A 23,034-nucleotide genomic window follows, 5' to 3' on the forward strand; every position below is an offset into this window, starting at 1 on the left:
TCTCGGTCTGCAGCAGCTACTTCCCAATAAACCTATTATAAAATAACAAAACATCAAATGGCATCAGTCCCCTGAGCACCGAGTGACGTCACTGCGGAGGATGGTGTCGTGACGTCGGCAGTTCAATACTGACACTGATCTGAGTGGGAGGGAAGCATCGGCCAGATGTGGACCGGTGCGGCGGCGGCGGCGCGTGGGGTGGGGTGATGTGGAGGGGCTGGAAACAGAGGGTCTGTGGACGGGACTCGATCAATAAAGCACAATACAGCTACACAACACAGAAGCTGCTGAATATTTTACTCTATGCAAACCACTTGACATACCCGCATTGATAAGGAGGGCCTGAGACTGTCATGTGAATCCGTGAAAAAAAAAAAATGCATCAAGTGATTTTGCAAAAAACAAAATGTTATTCTGTAGGCTCAATCCAAGAGGTTCGTTTAACATCAGGTACTGGTAATATTAAATGTGTGGAGCAGCTGTGAAATAGCGGTAGTCTGGGAGAGAGAGAGAGTGGGGGTGTAGCCTGTGAGCCTATGGTAATGAGAGAGAGAGAGAGAGAGAGAGAGAGAGAGAGAGAGAGAGAGAGAGAGACGCGGGTGGACAGTGGGATGCTGTGCGTTATCTGGCTAAATGAGGGTTGTCTTTCCCAGTTCTGGCAGCAGGGCTTCTCCACCCTTTCAGCGAGGATCTGTAATTTACACGACAACAGCAGGGCGCCCGTCGGATCTCCATTGGACTCTGCACTGGATCTCCCACAGCGCTGCTCCTGACGCTGCTCCCGCCGCTGCTGCTGCTGCCTCTGCTGCTCCATCACCAAACCCTCAACGCCAAAGCAGGAGAAGAAGCTCTGATCTTCGTGCCATGTGCAGAACGACACGTATGTGTGAATTCACGCGGTGACAGCGGAGAGGGGGAGGAATGGAGCACTTGTCATCAAATTCCTGCAGACGCGCCGACGGTGATAAAGGGGAGGCTGTCGTGTAGAGAGAAGACCTTCATACGCAGCAGCCAATCCGAGAGATTCGGGGTTTTTTTTATTGCCAGCGAAAAGGATCGGTGGTCAGGTGTCGCCTTTCATTTCAACCACAACAATGGGGTAAGTGTGATTATTATCCCACAGGCAAGACTCAGTTCCTTTCTGTATTCATATCAGCTGCGGCCGCCTCACGCGATATGAACTTCCCTGCCATGGAAACCACACCACGCATAACAAATAACTACCCAGCCAGGTGTATGCGTAAAAAATCAGTCTGTCTTAACATGTGGCTGAAGGTGGGTGCATGGTTCAGATGGGCTGTCTGACATAGGCTGCTGGATGTGGTAGAGTAGTGATGCTCTGATGGCCTTGCTGTGCTGCACTCTCTCTCACACATACATAGCCTACACACTCACATAGACACACAAAACAAAATTTGAGGCAAATAATGAAACAATTTGTTCCCCTCTTCTCAGAATAGGCTCCATTTGGTAAAATAGAAATACGCTTTTGGACCAACACGCTGGCACACAAATGCTAGTGCAGAAGTTGCTGCCATCATCAAACTTTTAGGATCAAAAATAGTGGTTAATCCGCAGTGGCTCCCACTGTGGGACTAGGAGGGGGGGGGGATTTGGGTGTGGGTGTGTTTACCAAAATGAAGCAAAGTTTAAATGCTTCCCTACTCCACAATCCATTATTCTTTGCCCTAAACCAATGAGAGAGTGGATAGAGATGCTGGTTTTTCTAGGTCTCTCTGTCCCACTGTTTTCTCCCCACCTACATTATAGACAGTTATGTAATTCGGGATGAGGCATTTGTAACAGCATCTCAGCACATCAGAGATCTCTGATGTTCTGTACACCCTGTTCCGGGTCCTGCTCTGGAGAAGGTTTTGGGAGCAGCAGCTATAATGTCAGAGGCAGGTTAATGTCAGTAGCTGTACAGTGCTGCTCAAGGCTGGAGTAGCAGAGAGCGGCTGTCTCTCTCTCTCTGTCTCTGTGGCAGCATGGTGACCGCTGCCTTACACATCCTCAACCACAAGCACCCATCAGTGAAATATCTGCCGAGTGTGCAGCAGCACTGCTCATTTGCATGTCCCCTAACCCTGAGCTCAGCGGTCCATTTCCCCCCACCAAGCCTGCTGTTCATTAACAGCTGTCTCCTGCAGTTCATTGTGATTAATTGCACAGCAGGAGGTTAACAATATGGCAAAGGCATGGTGCGATTTCAAGGCATCGGCCAAAACTCCTGCATTAACTATTTACAATACACTGGAGGCTTCCCAGGCGCCCACTCTGCCCTCCTACAGTGTGGGCAGCACACATCATTCAGCAGTCTCCCACTCAGCCTCAGCTCTCCACTGGGCTCTGCCTCACTGGTGACTAACTTACTGTTATGCAACTGACTCAATGACTCAATTGATCCATGATGGAATAAATTGTAAAACTGTGATCGGATTTACTTTGCTGTAGCATGTGTAAGTGTGAATTATGTGCAGGTGCAGATGAGATGAAAGTGTATACATACAGTTGGTCCAGATCTGTTGTTTCTGTGCCCATCCAGCAGTGATGGCACAGACAAGATAGAGTCATATTTCACTTTCGGCCTTGTGGCTCAATACCAAACCTTATTCTGATCTAATGGTAGTGGAGAACATTAGTGTTGGACCAGAACTGGAGATGCCTATCGACACTCTCCCTGGTGCGCTCTCACTTCCTTGGGCAAATACAATCAGAGCACAGATGGACTCAGTTTCTCTGCTTGTCTTTGTCTTTGCTTGTTTCTGTGGGTGTGTGAGGACAGAAGAGTGTACAGTATGTGTGTGTTCGCAGGCACATCTCAGGTCATCCCAGTAGATGGAGCAACAGGGAGCTCTCTCATTAATGACATCTCTCTACCTTAAATATGTTCCACTTGCCTTCAAGCTCTCTTCTGTTGAATTAATGAAAAACTCTGGAAACAAAGGACAACTCCAGGAGAGGTGGAGGTGGCGAGGGAGAGGGAGATCTCCTGAGATGAACCGTTTCATTATGCCAAGGTTTCGGTGCCAGTGTTTGTAGAACAAGTGGGACAGCTGCATAGTTAAAGGAGACTCACTCGTGTAGAAAATAAAATACAGTGTTTTGTTGTAACATGTAGTAAAGTGTGTGCGTGTGTGGCTGAAAGTGTTCACATCTGTGCATCAAATCCCTGAAGCACAAGAGGCGCTACAGGCAACACCTGTTGGAACTGCAGATGTGTGTGTGTGTGTGTGTGTGTGTGTGTGTGTGTGTGTGTGTGTGTGTGTGTGTGTGTGTGTGTGTGTGTGTGTTTGTGTGTGTGTGTGTGTGTGTGTGTGTGTGTGTGTGTGCCCTGTAGTCATTGCTACAGTATTGTTCTTTATAGATCAATACCAGTGTTAACTAGCTTGGGTCGAGGTTCTGTGCTGTAGCTCGACATATTCTAATGGGGCAGCTCAACCTATAAATACAAAAAAAGGTTTTGTTTCATTTTGTATTCTACATTTTTTAATTTCATATCAGGGACCACAAATCCACAGATTTCTTTGTTTATCATTAACGTAGAAAGTAGTTCCTATGAAAACTTTTCACTATCATGGCTGTGGATTATTACTGTAAGACTAATGGGAACATGTTTCTGGCAAGACATTTTCCTGCTGAGTAGTTTTAAGTCTAACTTTGTTTCACCTCCATTGTGCTGGTGTGAACAACTAAAACCCAGACATATAAAATCATGTATACTGCCACGTATCACGTATGCTGGTATAAGAAGACACCTCGGAGCAAAATCCGTCCACTTGTCATGGTGCGGTCAAGTCTATGTGAAGGCCGCAACTGTGAATTGAAGTGAAATAAGTCTTGTGACGCTAACATCTGTTCCTTTATCTGTTTTATATATTTTATAACATCAAAAAACTGTATTGTGCCACAGACTAATTAACTCCCACTCCTCCAACTGCTTATAAATACAATACAACAGAAAATCTTTACTGTGATTGTTAAAAAAAAACTATGAAACTCCTTTAGCAACTCTTCATCAATGTGTAGCCACTGCGTCTGACTGTACCGCCATCCATCCATCCATCCATCCATCCATCCATCCATCCATCCATCCATCCATCCATCCATCCATCCATTCTTTTCCTCAAAAACTTTCCTTTCATCCTGAAAGTTCAGGCGTGAGCAGCACACAGCCATAGTTCATGTAGCTGTTTATACTGTGTAGCAGTTTAGAAGCTTCCCACTCCCTCCATCTTCCTCTGCTGGAAGATGGGTGGATTCATCAGCTCTCTGTCCTCTCCGACATTCATCACCTCCTCCACATTCTCCTCACCCCCTCTTCTCTCACTTTATCACTCTCCCTCCCTCTCTCTCTCTCATCCTGCCTGCCTTCTCTCTCTTTCTCTCTGTTTTTAATATTCACGTTCCAGCACCTGCCCTTGTGTCACGCAGTACACTCTGCATGCTAAACACCCCCTCTTCCTCTTCCTCCTCCTCCTCCTCCTCCTCCACACTTTCTCCTCTACCACTCGTTCTCCTCTACCAACTGAGATGACCACTTTTGCTAACACTCTTACTTTTCTGTTTTACCCACCGCACTTTCCTTTTGGTGAGGAGGGCAGCTTTTGATTTTATATACACACTTTATACACATGTAGGCCTACTACACGCTGGTGGAGGTTAGACAACATTTTGAGGCAATTTCTCCTGCTTCTTTTCATTTCTGCCTGTTGCTAAATCTGTGTCACTGCCAGATAGGCCACACATCAGTGGAGTGGAGTTCATCACCAGAGTGCAAGAAGATCAACATGCTCTGAATTGATCTTCATGCAATCCCACAACAAATGACTCTGTCAGGCTCAGACCAGAATCTGTAGTGGGAGCATGTCTGTTTGATTTAAACTTTCATGTTATGGATTTACCTGCTCCTAAAGAAGAGAAATATTTTATAATATTATTTTACTTTTTACTCCTTTTTTTTTAAAAGAAAGCAGGAGTCATCGTTTCATCATATTCCATGCTGTCTTGTAAAAGTTTACTTGTAGGAGTAGGTATTGCTTTTTTTGACAACTGGTGGGTGTCATTTTGGAACAAAACTCCTTGGCATGGGCATTCATGTAAAAATTAAAGCACAGGAACATGGCTGTGTTTGGTACACGCACAATCAAGCAACAAGAAGCTCAGAATTTGCCACAGCTCCATCAAATTATGCAATGAAAAACGATGCCAGTTGCCAAGCGGCTATTGCACAGATCATACAGACAGGCCGGGGTTGTGTGATGTGTGCTGGGAGAGAGTTGAAATGACTCACAGTTCTGCCACTTACACTGCTGTCGATGATTATGATAATTCGCACAGAGCACTCCACAAGCAGCTTTGTGGAGTCGCATTAATCATCCCAGATTCACTCCCTGACTTCCCATACTCTTCACATTCCCCATCATTTTCTTTCTCTCCCTGCCTAACTTCCCTCTGTCTCCCTCCCTCTCTCTCTCCCTCTCTCTCCCTGTCTCCATGTTTTTCTTTCTTTCCCAGTCTTGGCTAATCACACACAGGAGGGGTGCTGCTGCTGAATTTTAATATTAATTTATACAGCAAGCCTTTGATGTCCCCCATCACCCCCTCAGTGCAGTGTAAGCACTTCTCTATCTCCTGCTCTGCCAGCACTGCCAGCCCAGAATATCTCCCTCTGCACCCTGCGCCTTGAGTGTGTGTGTGTGTGTGTGTGTGTGTGTGTGTGTACTGACTGTAGATATTACCCAAGAAGCCCCAACAATGCTGGAATATACGAGGGCACTGGAAGAACAAACCGAAGCGTGAGGGATAAATGGACGGAGGGTGAAGGTTGAGCATAAGTGACAGGAGATTCATTGGTCAAAAACAGAGCTCACTCTTATATAATCTCTCCACTGCAACTGGGGTTGAATCTAAACTCTGGTTTGCGTGTCACACAGAGGTCAATAAGGAATTAAGTAATTTCAATTGAACCCATAGTGGAGTTTGGATCACCTACTGATCCAAGCAGCAACAAGACAAATCCACATACATTCACACGTAGTATAAATACACACGTATTATTCCATCACACTTGTGTCATTGTGTGTGGATGTTAATGTATTGTGTGTGTGCGGCTTTGGGTGTGTGTGTGGAAAGTGCAGCTCTGTGGGGTGTGTCTGTGGTAGTTAACCATGGCCTACTGTCTATATTTAGCCTTAAACCCTCTCCTTTCCTCCCCCCTGTGCTCCCCCGTGTGACCCTCACTCAGTGCTGCAGGCATTCCCATATCAGAGCAGAGAGAGACGACGACGCCTTACACAGAGAGAAAGACAAAAAGGGTTTCTGCTGGATAGCTGCATGCGTCTAGTGTGTGCCTAGAGAGATAATGCACAAGGGGAAAGTGTAGACTTGAGGTGTAAAGCAGCAACTCTGCTGTAATTTGAAAGTTCAGCTTGTTATCCCATCCGATCCTCGTAGACCATGAGTTTGTATCGTCGTCCTCTGATAGCCTCTCTTTCTGTGGTGTAACTATGGAGGATGGCGAGTTGGTAATTCGGTTGCCAGGGCGATCTGACTCCCCCGTGGGCAACAGGAGTTTCAATGCTGGTGGTGGTGGGTTTGGTGAGACGTTGGTGTTGCGGCACAAAGAGGTTCACCACTTCTTCTTGGTCCCCTTCAGGGAGCAGCCCATCTACAGCACGAGGGCCCACGTCTTCCAGATCGACCCCAACACCAAGAAGAACTGGCTGCCCACCAGCAAGCACGCGGTCACTGTCTCCTACTTCTACGACAGCACGCGTAACGTCTACCGCATCATCAGCCTGGATGGCACCAAGGTGAGCGGTTGATTCTTTGCTGTCAATCTCTCGCACACCTTGTTGCACGTACAACACAGTCTTCATTGTACCTCTGCTGCTGCATCCATTGTGTTATTTTTATTCTCTGCCAGCTGACATGGTTTTATTAAGATGTTCCAGATGTTTCAGTATAATCACGTCAAACAACCTTACAGGAGATTTTAGTGGCACCGTGATCTACTGAGCTTTAATGGTGTTAATAAGCTCTGCACTGGAATCTAATGTGCAAACACATCCTAAAAGAGCTCATGTTTCAACATGTTTATGCATGCAACTACTGTATTTACGAGTGCGTGTCTGTCTCTGCACTTCAGAGTCCACCATTAATGTCTCAGGATATTCTTGTTTGAGATCCGGGAAGGATATTTCTGCTGGGCATGGTGTAATCGAGTTCTTCATAGGGATGGACCAGTCACTCACATGCACACACTGCTGACCACTTATGGAGACAGGAGGGGTGAAGTTAAATTAGAGAAACAGATGACAGCGTGAAAAGGATGTGTGGTGGACAACGTGGCTACAGTAGCAAAGGCAGAAAAGTTTGAAGCTACAGGTGAACGAGACGGTCAAAAATATATGAAGGCCTGACAGCAGCAAATCAAAGTCACTGAGTTAAGTGTGTGTGTGTGCGTGACTCAATTTAGCAACCAACCCATAGCATACAGCGCTCAATAGACGATCACTAATTTCAACTGTTGTGTAACCAACACACTCACTGACTGCTTCCCTCATCATTACGAAATGATGCCAACCAGAATTTCAGCTATTACACAACACTGCTAATTGATCTGCCATTAATTTGTTTTCTATAAATGTTACTCAACAGATGAAGTTGAATTATATAAGATTTCGATGAGGCCTGTGGCTCATAGGATCTCTGACTTCCACACTACGCCCAACAGTCGTGGTTGGTTCCCACGAGGATGTAAATCTTCAGAAACCAGTCATGAATATCTACTCATCAAGTCAAGGATAACTGGAGTAAATAGTGAATAGTGTTGGGGTGGCAGATTTGGCGGTCCAGAGAGTATTTTGCCACAGTGGGATATTATGTGTGGGAGTGACTCAAAATAAACCAAACCATGTTCTTGGTGATGAAGAAACATGTCAGCCAGCACAACAGTGTAGCTCACTGATGTACACTAACTCATAGATCTATGTATTCAAGATGTTCACCTGATATACTGTTTACTTCTCTTCATTGAATCTGAAGGCTTTTAAGAAATTACACGTCTGAACATACACAATTCACTTTGTCACAGTATTAGGTGAAATCTCACAAAACTGTCCATGACTCTCACAATTACCCAGAAGCCCTTGTTTTTGTTCAAGTAACAGTGCAAAACCATCAGACATTCAGTTTACAATTTTAAGGAAACAGCTTATCAAGATTAATAATACTAGATTTTCTACCAATTGTCTAAATAAGGCAAAGTGATATTATAACGTGTAAACTATGTGTGTTTCACATAATTAGGGCTTGATTGATTCCATCATGTGTTGACCTGATTTGTTTTTCAAACAGTTCCCTTTCATCTGACCTTCTCTCCCTCTCTCTCGCTCTCTCGCTCTCCCTCTCTCCGTCTCTCTCTCTCACACACACACACACTACGCACACTGCAGCAATAAAGTTAATTTAATACATATTAAGTGGGTTGCCTCTGTCCTGCAGGCAATAATCAACAGCACCATCAGTCCCAACATGACGTTCACAAAGACCTCACAGAAGTTTGGCCAGTGGGCGGACAGTCGAGCAAACACTGTCTATGGCCTGGGATTCTCCACTGAGCATCATCTATCCAAGGTACCGCCCCCCGTCCACCCCCACACACAAACCACATCCACTAGAAACCTGTAAGCATCAATCACAGAGCGGCTTCTCTTTTCTGTTTTCGCCCCCAGTCCCTGAGAGAGGATGGCATTTCAACTTTCTTTTTACTCTTGTTGCTATAACATCTCACAAAGTGTAGATCTGCTCAGCGTTTAGTCCTAATTGGGCTTTTTTTTTCTGTGTGTGTGTTTATGAAAGTTATGTACAGTATATGTGTGTGTTCATTGTGTGTGTGTGTGTGTGTGTGTGTGTGTGTGTGTGTGTGTGTGTGTGTGTGTGTGTGTGTGTGTGTGTGTGTTAGTGTGTGAGCGAGAAAGAGAAAAAGAAAGTAAGAGAGTCGGTGGTGGTGTCTCTCCTCTGCAGTATGATTGAGCTCTGTCGTGAACCAGGGAGGCTTACAGCATTCCCACACACACACATACACACACACACACACACACACCTACACACATACACACACACACACACACACACACAGACACATACACACACACAGCCGTGAAGACGTGCTTTCTGTGCCAGGAAGGCAGGGATAGAGAGACTGATAACAATACTTAATATTAAAGATGTTTCATATCTTATACTGGACATTACTGTAATGACTCATGGTCCTGTGGTGAAGATTGATGCAGTGTTGGTTTTAAAGAGGCACTCAAACTATTCAATTTAACCCTAACCCCACATCAAACAAAATCCTGCGTAGGCCTATCACAATTATTACATAATGTCCTGATCGCAATTATTTGAGCTAACCACAATTATTTTGCATAATTGTTTTCATTCATCTGTATAAAAACAGCAGGATGAAACTAACAGAAATGTCATATTTCCATCATTATTTCCTCGTCGTTTTCCGCTGTTTGAGGTTTGAATTTTGCTCTTTTAATGACATCATCACGTTGCGCCCCCTTCTTCTTCTCTGGTTTAGTGGCACAGTGGTGGAGTGCCACAAACTTTTTATCTCAAGGAGCTTCATTTCTAATATTCTGCGACCGCATTTCAATGAGCATATTGACATTAGCATCATGGATTTAGTTGCAAAGCCTAAAGGCAAACAGAAATGTAGTTTTTTATTATGTATGTGTATTATTTAGGCTTATACTATAATAGTGGCATAAAATGATCAGGAAAAAGACAATTAAATCATTCATCGCAGTTACTTGTATGATAATTAATCATCAACTAAAATTTCATGATTGTGGCACCCCTGCGTGGCTCTGGAGTCGTCTCACTTTTAGCTTGGTTTCAAGTTGGAACCAAAACTTTCCTACCTCAATTCTGATCATTTCTTCTTCTTCTTTTTTTCAATAATCTGAAAATAGGTTTAATTATATGACTTTGAGGTAGACGTCTGCCAAAGAACAGCAAACGCACTCAGGGTTAATTGGTAAAAAAAAAAAAAAAGAAGCAAAAATGCATGTCACTGAATTGACAGGTGATCTTGTGCATATAATGAGAGTAAAAGGGCAGATTGCTTTTAAAACTCCCTTCACTGTGGGTTTTCTTCTCTAATATGGAGCATCTGTGAACTGATTTACTCCGGCAGCTACAGTGTTAACAGGAACTGTGTCTGAGGTGTATCAATATCCAGTCTTACAGTAAGAGCCAGTGACGGCTATTTTCTTTGGTTTCAAGTTAAAATAATCAGATTCACCTCTCAGATAACCGCAGTGCCAACGCTTCTGAAGCACTTCCAGTGACTCACTACTGCATTTACATCACTGTACCAGAGCTATTATATTGCACTGAAGTGAAATCATATTGAGTTACTCATTGCAGCTCCACCAATGGCAGACACAAGAGCGGCTCTATCAGAGTTGTCAATTTGATTTCCTCATCACTCCGCCGGCCCCCTGCAGGACTGTATGTGCTAAATTACTCAGTAAAACTGTGGAAATAGCGTCAGTGATCAACCACACCCTAAAGGGGCATCAGGGATGTGTGCTTGTGTGTGTGTTTATATTTGCCCAAAGTCCCTCAGCTGAGCTCACCTTACCGCTTCAGGCTCGCTGGAGGTATCTTTGCTCTCGACCAAAATAAACCCAGAGATCAACTTCATCCACTGACAACTTCTGATTAAAGCAAAAAACACAGTGGCACCGCCTGCTTTGTTTGGTGTGTGTGTGTGTGTGTGTGTGTGTGTGTGTGTGTGTGTGTGTTACAGTTTTAAAGGTTACTAACAGTGACCTAGTTAGCTCACGTTTCTGCTGGGGAATTATGGGTCGGGGCCTTCTTTCCTAAGTTAAACTGTGGGTTGTTGGCGACAGTTTCCCCTGGCTTTACAGTTGACCTATTACACACTGATCTTTGTGTGTGCGTGTGTGTGTGTGTGTGTGTGTGTGTGTGCACATATGGCTTTACTGAAAAGATTAAACAGCACAGCACTGTATGAATTACAGCCCATACTGATAGCTGTCCCTCTGTGTTCAGTTTGCAGAGAAGTTCGCAGAATACAAAGAAGCAGCACGGCTCGCTAAAGAGAAGAGTCAAGAAAAGATGGACATGGCCACGTCTCCTTCTCAGGTACGTTCACAACACACTGACCCACCCCACCCCACCCCTTATTATTATTGTGGACGGAGTAAGATAGATAACAAAGAATTTAACTGAAAAACAAACATTTAGTTAATTGATGTAGAAAAGGGGAATAAAAAAAACACTGAAAGGTGGCTTAAAATGAAAATAAGCATGAGTGTAGTATGAGTAGTTAGTAATTTTCCTCTACTGTGAGAATTACAAACCTAAAACAATATACACCAACATTTTCCCTGTATGTATCCACCCTATACATAAAAAAGACAAAGCTTTCTGTGAACTCACCATGGATTGGAGAGCATAATTAGCCTGTATGTTAGGTATTTGTATGTGTGGGATAAGTAATAATAGAGTGTTTTAGGGCATGTGTAGCTGCATCTGAGAGAAAATTAGCTTGTTTCAGAGCAGAATCCCCAGAGAAATCTCTTCTTTAATCTAAAGGCTGCTAACAGGCTTCATGTCCTCGTCTGTTCATTATGGAGGCAAGGGCAGCAGCCCCCTGCTGTACTGCGGTCTATTACTCCTACTATTAATGCTGCGGCCCACATGGGTTGAAATGCTACAGTACCTTGTTCTTCCCATGGGAGGACGTTTTATAATGAAGCCAAGTGGACAGCTTCGCTCTCATCAGGGGTTGAAGGCTGCGTGTGCTCTGGCCAGCACCGCATCACAGTTGCTGGAAGTGGAGGGATTGCATTGCATTGTAACTATAAAGGCTGCATGCGGCCTTCCTGCTACAAGCCTGCAGCGGTGTGCTGAAGCTGTCTGCTCTGTTTCACTACTCAAAGCCAGTGCTTCACCCACATGCCTGCTGGCTTTCTCTCTAACCTCCAGATCCCCCCCTCCCTTCTCTCCTCTGAATACACTGAAAGCAGGAAACACGAGAGAGGAACTGTTCTGACAAAATAAGATGAGAAAACACAAACACAGAGCTAAATGCTACAGTATGCTGGTCCCAGTGGGCCTGACCCCCGGTGGAAACGCACCATGAATGGATATTTAATGGTATATTAATGAATGTAGAGCACAAAATGTAACACCAGCCATAATCTTCCTCTTATCTCTCACTTCCTGCTTTCCCATTAGAGACCTACAAGCAGTGTCATTGTGCCACCGTATTGTGCCCGAGCCCTGAGTCTTAATAGCTTTGTTTTATGTACGTGCAACAGCTAAATGATTTGTCTCTCGTATAATTCCGAGCTTGTATGGGATATAAAGATAAGCATTAATCTGTAATTCTGCAATTTCCCACTGCTATAGTAAGCTATTTATTGGCCTATGGGCAAGTGGAACGGCTCACCAAGATGCACACATTTTGAGCACCACAGCAATAAGACCTTTAGCAGTGTGAGAGGCGGCATTCCCAGGATCCCCAAACAGACACACACACACACACACACACACACACACACACACACACACACACACACACACACACACACACACACACACACACAAATCACTTCTCATGTCAACTGTTATGTGGGACATAGGATTTATTTATGAAATTCTTGTTTTTATCTTGTTGGGATTTCTGGTAATAAGAGACAATTGAGATTGCTCAAGTTAATTATTATACATTTTATATTATTACATTTAGTTACTAATTATAGGTATGTACATTCCCATAAGTGGTGTTGGGCTGAAACAATTAGTTGACAGAAAATCAGCAACAATGTTGATAATCCCTCTCAAGATAAGCTGTGATAAGCCTCTCAGACGAGAGGATTTGGTGCTTCTCTGTTTTGTGTTTTAATCATTTTAAATTAAATATCATTAGGTTTTGGACTGTTGGGCAGACAAAAAAAGCAACTTGAAGATGCCACCTCAAGGTGCAGAAATCTTATAAGGAAAGCAATTCATCTATTAGAATAGTAATAGTAATATACAATAGACAGGTTAATGTTGGTCACTTTCTGCTGTAACGTAGTGTAGTTTTTGTCTCTGCCACCTCAGCCCTGGTGTCTATCTGTGCTAACGTCGATCCAGATCTCCTTCTGTGCAATCTAAAGAAATTACTGTCTCTGCTTTTGATAATGTTGAATGCACCATTTCCTGTGCGCCTGAGGCTGTTTCTCTGGAAACCAGACGCCATTAAGTGCTTTAAAATGTAACAGATCTAAAAGCCTTTATGGCCTCACTATAAGTTCCCTCATTATTATTTTTTTCTCATTATTAAGATACTGATGTGTATTTATTGACATCACAGATGTATAAATCAGTGTGAATTGTACTAAATGGATTAATTTCATCAGTGACTGACTGGTGAGTTGATGTCTATGTGACAGTAACAGTTTTGTGTCACGTGTAGGAGTCTCCTGGAGGTGAACTCTCGTCACCTTTGACCCCAGTGACTCCGCCCATGGAAAACATCAACGGCACAGATGAAACCTTCGACACGACTCCCAACTCAGACCCCCGTCCCGAGCCGGCACAGAACGCACTGGCCTTCACACACAGGTACAGTACATCCCGCATTGCTGTGTGGTCACTGTCCCGTGTTGCCATGTTTACTCTCATATTCCACACATACAGTATCACACTCAAACAAGACTAAAATAGATTCAAAATTTCTCTCAGCTTTTTCTGTTCATCTGAGGCAGAGAAGTCCCACACCTCTCCTCCTCTACGTCTTTCCATCTGTGTGCACCCGTGCCCGTGTACAGTATGTGTTGCATGTGAGCATGGTCATGAACTCCCTCTATTCACCACTGCTCTCTCGTGTTTTTCCTCCCTAGGGGGCAGTTTAAGACTTGTCGGGTCTGCTCTTTCTAATAGGGATGTCATAACAAGTCCTGACTACTGCGACATCATAACTACGCAAAACGAAAAAAAAAAAAAAAGCATTCAGGCTCAAATGTTCACAAAAAATAACAGCCTGATCCCAGGTCAGCAATGATGCACTTGCCTGTTCACTAACTGCAAACAAATAAGGTAACAACAGTGTGTCGTGTCGAAACACCAGTGAGAAGGAATATGGGGGTGATGAATTCACAGGACTTTCTCTTGAAATACAGTGACGTACATTCAGTGACGTTCACACAGTCACTTCATGTGGACCAGCAAAAGATGTAACTATGTGTTCCTCTGGAATGAGGGATTATTTAAGTAGTTGATTTTGTTCACTCTGAGCATGCTTGGCAAGGAGACTCGTATCTATATATTTATAGTTTAATGTTTACCTACTGCAATGCAATAATATCTTTTTAAATTCAAATTCAAACCTTTTGACTTTTATGTTCTTGGATGCATTACAGAATATGTGACCTCTATGCATGCATCACTACTGTTATATACATACCTGGTGTGTTTGTGTCCCGTTAGCACGCTGAATATGGAGATGGATATTTCATATTCCCTGTAATTGTCACTACCAGTTCGTATTAAGTAGATTATGTAAGATAAAGGGGTCAAAGTGCCATGTAAATATTTTCGCTATGTTTAATGGCTTTCTGAAGAGGTGTGGCTGTGAGGTTCATCGCCGAAAAGGTGTCGATGAAGCATTTATGTAAGACTTATATAACATATAGTGTGGGTAGTGGGAGGCAAGAGACCAAGACAGACAGACAGACAGAGAGAGAGAGAGAGAGAGAGAGAGAGAGAGAGCGTGTGTGCGTGTTTGTCAGAAACTGGGGAGAGCGAGAAAGAGAGAAGTGCATTGTGTAAAGTCTGTACATGAGTCACTGATACCTAGAAATGCACCAACTGCACACACTCCCTACAATAAATAAACTCAACAGGACGACACTCAGTTTCCGTCATTTAAGTGAGTGAGGTGTGTGTGTGCGTGTGTGTGTGTGTGTGTGTGTGTGTGTGTGTGTGTGTGTGCGTGCGTGCTTGTGTGCGTGTGTATGTGTTTTTTTTTTTCTTACGAGGGGAACTGTTCTGTCCTATTATCTACTGTCACTTGTAGTCGACTGTACACTCAGGTCTTCTCATTTGTAAAACCTCTGTAATTTGTGCCACTTTCATTTTCTTTCTGGCTGCGATTCTTATTAATTAAAGATATCATTCAATCGCTTAGTGTACTATCACTCTTTTTTTGGTTAACTCTTGGTGTTTGAGTGGAGAATCTTCCCATTTTTCAAATATTTAAAGATCATTTCACAGATCTATAGAGACACTACTGTAGATGTTTTTATTAATGTGTTAAATTCTGTAAAGCCTCCACAAGCTCAAGTGCAAATGCTCAGAAATCCCTACCGCTACATCATGAACAGTGCAGTGAGAGCAGGCTGTGGAGAGGACACCCACTGCCTGCTGCAGCCCTGCTGCTGATATGTCTATTAATGCTGCATGTGTGGGAGACGGGGTCGACTCGGAGCGTTTGCAGTGGCAAGCGTGGACATAACAAGCAAACCTCAGTCTTGTGTTTTCTGAGAGGCATATGCAGAGAGGGTAGATGCAAGGACCATCCAGATATTTTTTCCACATAACCCTCTCTTTTTCTGTCTCTTCTCTCTATGATTCATAGTTCTTCAGTTTAGTATGTACTGTGTGGCTCATCTCACTTGTCTATCATCTTTTGCAGTGGCGCCATCGGCCTCACGTGTACCACAAACTGCACTTAAAATGTATTTTCTGGCCATTTGTGTAAGCACGTTTGATTTGATAACAACCCAAAAAAAAAGAATAAAAATATTTGTGGTGTATTTTGAATGTGTTGTACTTGTATAGTGCTTCACGAAGGTTAAGATGTTGAAACACACTTGCACACACAGGTGTTTTCTGTCTTTTTGCACCAGACCTCTATGATGGTCTTGTGTTTGTGTCTCTGCCGTGCGTCTGGAATTAGATAACGACTTATCTCCATAACATGTGCACCACACTGCTGCTTAGCAGGACTGTGTAGGCAGGTATGTGTGGGTGCGCAGGGCAGAGGAGGGGAGAGGGGGATGAGAGACAGCTGTACGCAGGGCTCTGAGAGGGGTTTTTTATATCACAGGGTGTAGGCGTGTTTGGCAGGTCTGCAGTGGAGTGGCTCTGAATGGTTTTCACTATGTTATAAGACCTTTTGTTGGGACTGGTCAGGCTCCGTGTGAATGGTCTCCCAGTGTCGGAGGATGTAGGCGTCTGTCGGTGGATTTGTGGGTAGGCTTGTGTGTGAGAGGAGACAGTGCCGATGTCATGCGTCAGGGTGCCACGAGCGCCTCCGTTCCTCTGGTGCTGCCATGGCAACTGTTCTGCCTCCCTGCTTCTTGAAGGGCTATGTGAGGAGGAAGAACCTACCTGACAATGCACCGCGGTCAGGACGCAGCATAAACGCGAGGTGGCTGTAAAAAAAAACAACCTCCAGTGTCACACAAGTTTACGATTTGTGTGTTTGGCAGCTTTTATTGAGCCTGGGAGGAGAATTATGATTGACATTGTAAAGTAGTAAAACACAAAACAGAGTGTTGATGTTTTATTCAGGAGTTGTGGTGCATAAGTAGAGTACACAGGTTATGTCCAAACCACAAAATCCATTCACAACTGAATCAAAAAGAAAGAGTGTAAAATACATTGAAAACCAATAAAATGTAAAAAAAAAAAAAAAAAGTAAAACTACATAAAACACAGTATATCTTGACATCCCACAAAATCTGCTGCTCATCATGACACATTCAATTCAGAGGAACATTGTTCACATGAAAAAGCACAGACCAGTGTAACATTAGTTGAATCTGCTGCACCAGATACAGATTTTTACAGTCTGTGATTTTGAAAAATTTTGATAAATGAATAAATGCAAAAAATCAATTTCAAACATTTAGTTTCTTCAGTTCAACATCACACAATTGTGAAATTGTAACAAAACAACCTATTGTTCAGCAACTGATAAATATACATGGCTGATAAAGTCCATTTAGTAAATAATACACACCATCTTTACAATCAACAGCTAACTTACCCTCCATGTGTCTCACACACCTCCAGCTCTGCTCTGCTGTCCTGACCCAGAGTTGTGCTCAGGTGCCCTCCTGAAACCTTTCAGCCAGCCTCATGCTTAATGAAAACGAACACCAATGTCAAAACATCTTCTCCCTTTCCTCTTCTCTAATCCTCCCTCCATCGCTCTCGGTTGCTTTCTCCGTCTGTCTCCATCTTCACATCTTGATGTCTCGCCTGCTCTCCCGCTCTCCGAGCTGGTGTGTGAGGTTTATACATTGGCGCGGCTGCGTGCCTTGGTGACAGCATCGCTCCATGTGTGTGTGTGTGTGTGTGTGTCAGTTAGTATGTGCATGTGTAGGATGAAGTGTCGTCTCCCTCCTATGCGTCACACACGCAGACACACTTGCACTCACAGAGGGGGTGGCTGTTGTGTAAGAACTGAAGGCACCGTGGGAGTCCTGAGTGAATTAGATCAGGGCTTTTACACTTCACAGAGTGGGTGTTATGGCATAGTGGAGTATCGCTGCAGTGCATGAGCATTATATACGTGTGTGTGTGTGTGTGGGTCAATGTGGGGGTAGAACAAACCTGAAAACCACATTGTTGTTGTGGGTCAAAGCCTCATCACTCCTTGAGCGAGCTGTGCTTCCCTTTGTGTTTTTATGTGGATCTGTTTCCACCGCAGTGAGGAATTACTGTGGAGTGTGTGGGAGTAGGAGCTCCTTTTCAAAGGCACTTGACTCGATGTCAGTACTCGACAACGTTTAGGTCTCTCATACATTCTCCCATCCAAGTCAGACATTATGTGATAGACAGAGTGGGCATTATGTAAATCAAAAGCAAATGTCTGTAATCATCATGTTTAACAAGGGAGATGCACAGCGGAAGCATTTTCCCTTAACACATACAGTGTATCTAATATTAATCTTCAACTGCATTGCCCATTAGCTAGTGTTGTTGTTTTTTTCACCCGCCTTTTTCTTCCAACACGCCTCTCCATCATGAAATTCAATCACATTCAATCACTTCTCCTTTATCTCTCATCTCATCTTCTGGTCTGTGAGTGGCTGGACCAGATTAGGCTCCAGCCAGTCTGAGGATATAATCTCAGATTACAACTCATGTGGCAGACGGCTGCTTTCGCAGTTACAGTACAGGCCCAGAAGTGCCGACCTCCAGTCTGAGTGCCCACCACAGCACATCAGGATGGATGGATGGATGGATGGATGGATGGATGGATGGATGGATGGATGGATGGATGGATGGATGGATGGATGGATGGATGGATGGATGGATGGATGGGCTACTTATAAAGTTATAAAGTAGCCCATCCATCCAGTATTTACAGAGTCTTGTATCTTCACTGTTACATTTTGACATTGTGACATCATGGTTTCTCATTTTACATCCATCATGAAAGCATTAGCACTTATCATCTTATTTTGCTGTTGTGGTGAACTGATATGTCTCTGTGTTGTGTTGTGCAGCCCAGCCATGACAAAACACTGGGAGGCTGAGCTGGAGGCGCTAAAGGGGAACAATGCCAAGCTAACGGCAGCTCTGCTGGAGTCCACAGCCAACGTGAAACAGTGGAAACAACAACTGGCTGCCTACCAGGAGGAGGCCGAGAGACTACACAAGCGGGTGAGGGAAGAGGGCACAGGAATGCTCAGTTGTTTTCATGTGTGTTTAATTTACTCAGATCAAACAGGAGTGATCATTTGGACGGGATGGTATGAAGTCAAGATGAGAGGATGGGAGAAAAAAGCAGAGAGGAGAGATGAGTGCAAGCATGAGGGAGAGTAAAGAGAGGTATTCTGGGAATAAAAGACAGTTTGTTTCTGTTGCACCATCTATCTCTCCTTGGATCAGAGTTATTTTGTCCATTTTGTCCGTTTTAGGTGACAGAGCTGGAGTGCCAGAGCAACCAAACCCCAGTGATCAAATCACAGAAGACCGAACTGAACCAAACCATAGAGGAGCTGGAGAATACGCTAAGGGATAAGGAAGAGGTGCGTGTGTGAAGAGAAGTGTGTGTGAGTGTTTTCGAGAGATTCATGTTACACACCCTTTTAATCTTTGTTATTATCCTCAAGGAAATGGAGAAGTTGAAAGAAGAACTGGAAAACATGAATGACCTGATGGAGCAGAAAGACACTCTTACTCAGAAACTTGAGGTGGGTGAAAGAAAAAGTGACTAAACTGAAAGCAGATTTCTCCTGTGTCGAATCCAAAATCGAGAAAACCACAAATCAACTTAAAACATGTCAACAACACTGTTTCCCCAGGAGACGGAGCTGCGCAGTCGGGTGCTTGAGGAGCAGCTGGCGGGCGCGGAGCAGCGGCTAGAGGAGAACCAAGAGGAGCAAGAGAATTTCAGAAAGAGTCTGCGGACGCTGCTGGAGCTGCTGGACGGCAAGATCTTCGAGCTGACGGAGCTCAGAGACACCTTGGCTCGGCTCATAGAGGAGGCCAGCTAGAGATGGAGCTGCCTAATCTGCACAGACAGAGCCATAGGATAATTTACAACCCAGACAACCACAACTCAAACTCACCAACATCGATCCCTAACCCCACCATGTCCCACTTTTCCCCCCTTACAACCCAGACACATTCAAACTGAGACGCTGCACTGCCCAGTTCTGGTTTCGCTCAAAAGAGGGCAGCTAATTCCCCATTTTTACCTTGCAGGCATCAAGCTTCAACCAACCACAGGCACTCCTGTAGTTCAAAACAACACAGGGACTACCTCATCTTGCCTTCTGATTGGCTGGTGTAGGCTTAACCTTGGTTGAATTGATCTGTCCGATCATAGAAATGCCTGCTGTAGCACAATGCTACTGCCCCCACACCACACACACACACACCAAACTTAGTTAACTTGAGAACTGTGCCTCAGCACCATCTGCTGTTTGACTGGGAGAGCTACACCACAGATTGCAGCATCACAATGTCACATCACACACACACACACACACACACACACACACACACTTTTCTTCATCTCTAAACTGCCCCCCCAAGGGGAATGTTGAAAGTCATGTGGAAATAATTGCCGTTAAGACTCAGAGAACTGCGCCAAAGCTGCCAAATCCCTCCAAAATATTGTCCTCTAACTAGCAGATGCTTTGATCCAAAGTGACTTACTGTACAGAGAAGTGCTGAACAGAGTCCCAACGTTTGAGCTCGGGCTGCCAGTGGAGAGTCGCTGGAAACAGAGAACTGAAGGACGGCCTTCAACAAACTAGTCAGTCTTACCTATTGACCCGGAGCGACATCGATGCTGCTCCCACAGCCTGGACACACAACAAGTCTGCTTGGAAAAATGGAGTTTGGTTTCCCTTCTCAAGTGAAAATGAAAGACTGCTATGTATCCACAGCCTATTTAAAATCCTACATGATAGATGAGTATTTAAATCTTCCAAAGGCATCGGCCATATGCCACACAGAAATTTTAAAGGGCGCATGCCCACGTTAGATTTGACATTAGAATTCGTGTATCCAAACTGCTTCCACCGTCTCACACAAATGACCTGTCTTCCTGCCAAACTCAGTGTGGTGTGTGTCTCTGAACAAGGCCCGACCTTTGACATAACGTGTGCCTTTGAAGCACACAGACACGAACACGTGTTTGTATATAATACGTGTGTATACATGTGTGTGTGTGGGTGTGTGTGTGTGTTTTGTGCAGTGAGAGAAAGACCCTGGTTTTGGATATCAAAGCCTACACACTCATACACACATTCACACACACACACACACACACACACACACACACACACACACACACACACACACACACACACACACACACACACACACACACACACACACACACACACTCACGCATAGATACGCACACCCACACACACACACACTGAGCAATACCAGACAGGCTCTATACGACACCTCTATCTAACTCTATCAGGTACTCTACTCAGTGGACTCATGCAGATAGGTCAAACACAACTCAGCTGATCCCCCATGTCCGACAGAAAGTGAACTACTGTTGACCGCGAACCTGTGTGGCAGCCCTGTCTAGTCGAAGTAGTGCATCGTGAAGGGCTTACAGAGTGTCATCTACATGCTCGTCAATCTCCACCCTCAGTGAAACAGGCCACCGACTTTCACTCCTCACGGGTGACTGCAGAACTCTACTCGGTTTATATTCTTTTTTTTTTTCTACACAGGATATAATACTGATGATATAATTATAGAAGTGTATAGGACAACTTTCTACTCATGATGACATTGTAAATGAATGGATGGATAACTCGAATGCAGTAACACCCTGCAGTGGCTTATTGTTGTGTATTAACCAGAGGAAAAAAAGTACTGCATAGTTCTCATAGAGTATTTAATCTGTAGGTAAACAATGGAAACCTCTTCAATATGTATTTAAAACACAATGTAAACACATACTGTACCAAAATATTCACTTATGAAGCAGCTCCTCCTATGATGGTAAAACCCCAAACTGCAATTAAAAATCTCTGTTTCCTTTTAAACTGCTCCATTTCTGAAACACTATATGCTCACATGAAATGCTGCTTCTCCTACCTTTCAATTGAGCACCCTGTTTGCACTGTGTTATTACACTGTTGTAACTAAACATTACACTTCAAGAGATTTGCATTACATCCTAGCACCGCATCATTCTTTACTTACAACTTCATAGTTAGTTGCACAGGTTAATACACTGGAATAAGACCCATGTAAAGGGAACTGTTACCCTTTTTTTTTCTTTCTGGTTCAACTTTGACAGTCAAATGACAGAGATGGAATACCTTAATATTGATGCTATTGTTAATGAATGCCTTTGTACAGTAGTGGATAAGAAGCTTTTCATTCTCCTGTTTTGTAACTTATGGTATTTAAATGTAGGTATTATTATTGTATTTAGAGGTATGAAAAGACTGGCAATATTTTTGACTATTTAAAGTAATTTTGAACTCATGATATTAAAGAGGTACCTCAGGCTAAAGATGTTCGTAGATTGGTGAGACTTGTGTGTTTGCAGGTGAAAGCATTTACCAAATGCTGGTGAAAAAATCGATCAGGAGACACACCTGTTGGTGCTTCAGCCCAGCAAAATCCTTTGTTGAATTCAAACAAAGACAGCCCCGAAAGGCTGAGAACACACCTCTGTGAACTAAGAAATGCTATGTTTTATATTCAAATACAGTGACCGCAGAATTCAATGTGTACAAAGTGCTTTTGTTCTGTTTCTTTATTTCATTTCTTTCCTTTTTTTATTTTATTAAAACACATTACTGACTAAATTATTCAACAATGAAACAGACAATCTCAGAATTTGCTTCACAAGGTTTTATTCAAATGCAGGGGCAAGGTTGTAAAAAAGAATTGAATAAATGAAATGGTAGGACGGAAGGCAAAGGGGTATTGTTGGAACAGTGTGTCAATACACTTGTGTGTAAAAACAACTGCAATGTTTAATCAGTCCGCTGTTTTAGGCAATTGATCAAACTCATTATCAGCCATGAAGTCGTTTCATCCCTTTTCTTGAATTTCTTTATACTGATATTGCACTTCTGAAGTGACAGAGGGTCATATAGTCAGCCTATGTGGATAACAGGTCTAGGAGAAGCAAACACATCACAAAACAATTTGGAACTGACAAACAAGCTGTGTTAAGGTTATTTAAAGTTAAAAGGTCGTTGTCACACACACATGCCAGCGTGAGTCTAGGTTCAGTCAGGTGGTCATCGGCTCATGGCAAAGCTGTCACCTCCTGAGCTCAGTTTCCCCAAAAGGTTTGAGCACATTGATGGTGATTTGAGCAACAGATTTTTTTTTTTTTGCATCTTTTGGGAAACTTTGCCACAATCGGCTCCAGTGACATAAATTCAGTCGTGGAGTGGTGGGTTAGGTCTGAGTTAAGAGTCAGGTCAGGGTTAGATATCTGTCACATGCTACATGATGAGGGCACCATGAATGAAC

At 43.7% G+C, this 23,034-nt stretch overlaps 1 protein-coding gene across 2 annotated transcripts; it reads left to right on the top strand.

The window, feature by feature from the left end:
* The first annotated feature begins 866 nt into the window (after positions 1-866).
* On the top strand, positions 867-22,284 carry homer1b (homer scaffold protein 1b). Of its 2 annotated transcripts, XM_085786989.1 has the most exons (9): positions 867-1,099; positions 6,659-6,815; positions 8,509-8,640; positions 11,098-11,190; positions 13,514-13,662; positions 18,561-18,717; positions 18,975-19,085; positions 19,170-19,250; positions 19,362-19,811. In XM_085786989.1, exons 1-9 carry the CDS (start codon positions 1,095-1,097, stop codon positions 19,551-19,553), a joined length of 1,077 nt encoding a protein of 358 aa, XP_085643115.1. In that variant the 5' UTR covers positions 867-1,094; the 3' UTR covers positions 19,554-19,811. The 2 variants fall into 2 exon arrangements, with proteins under 2 accessions (XP_085643115.1, XP_085643114.1); XM_085786988.1 differs by lacking the exon at positions 867-1,099 and having other exon boundaries at positions 6,248-6,815; positions 19,362-22,284.
* The last annotated feature ends 750 nt before the right edge of the window (positions 22,285-23,034 follow it).

This window comes from Trachurus japonicus, chromosome 9 (assembly GCF_045865225.1).
Source record: "Trachurus japonicus isolate A0001 chromosome 9, Traja_1.0".
NCBI classification, from domain to species: Eukaryota; Metazoa; Chordata; class Actinopteri; order Carangiformes; family Carangidae; genus Trachurus; species Trachurus japonicus.

Excerpts from the sequence above, each read along its gene's own strand:
- homer1b (XM_085786988.1), top strand. The coding sequence starts at position 6,510 with ATGGAGGATGGCGAGTTGGTAATTCGGTTGCCAGGGCGATCTGACTCC. Across the intron at positions 8,641-11,097 it reads CTGAGCATCATCTATCCAAG|TTTGCAGAGAAGTTCGCAGA; the intron begins GTACCGCCCCCC and ends CTCTGTGTTCAG. Across the intron at positions 13,663-18,560 it reads GCACTGGCCTTCACACACAG|CCCAGCCATGACAAAACACT; the intron begins GTACAGTACATC and ends TGTGTTGTGCAG.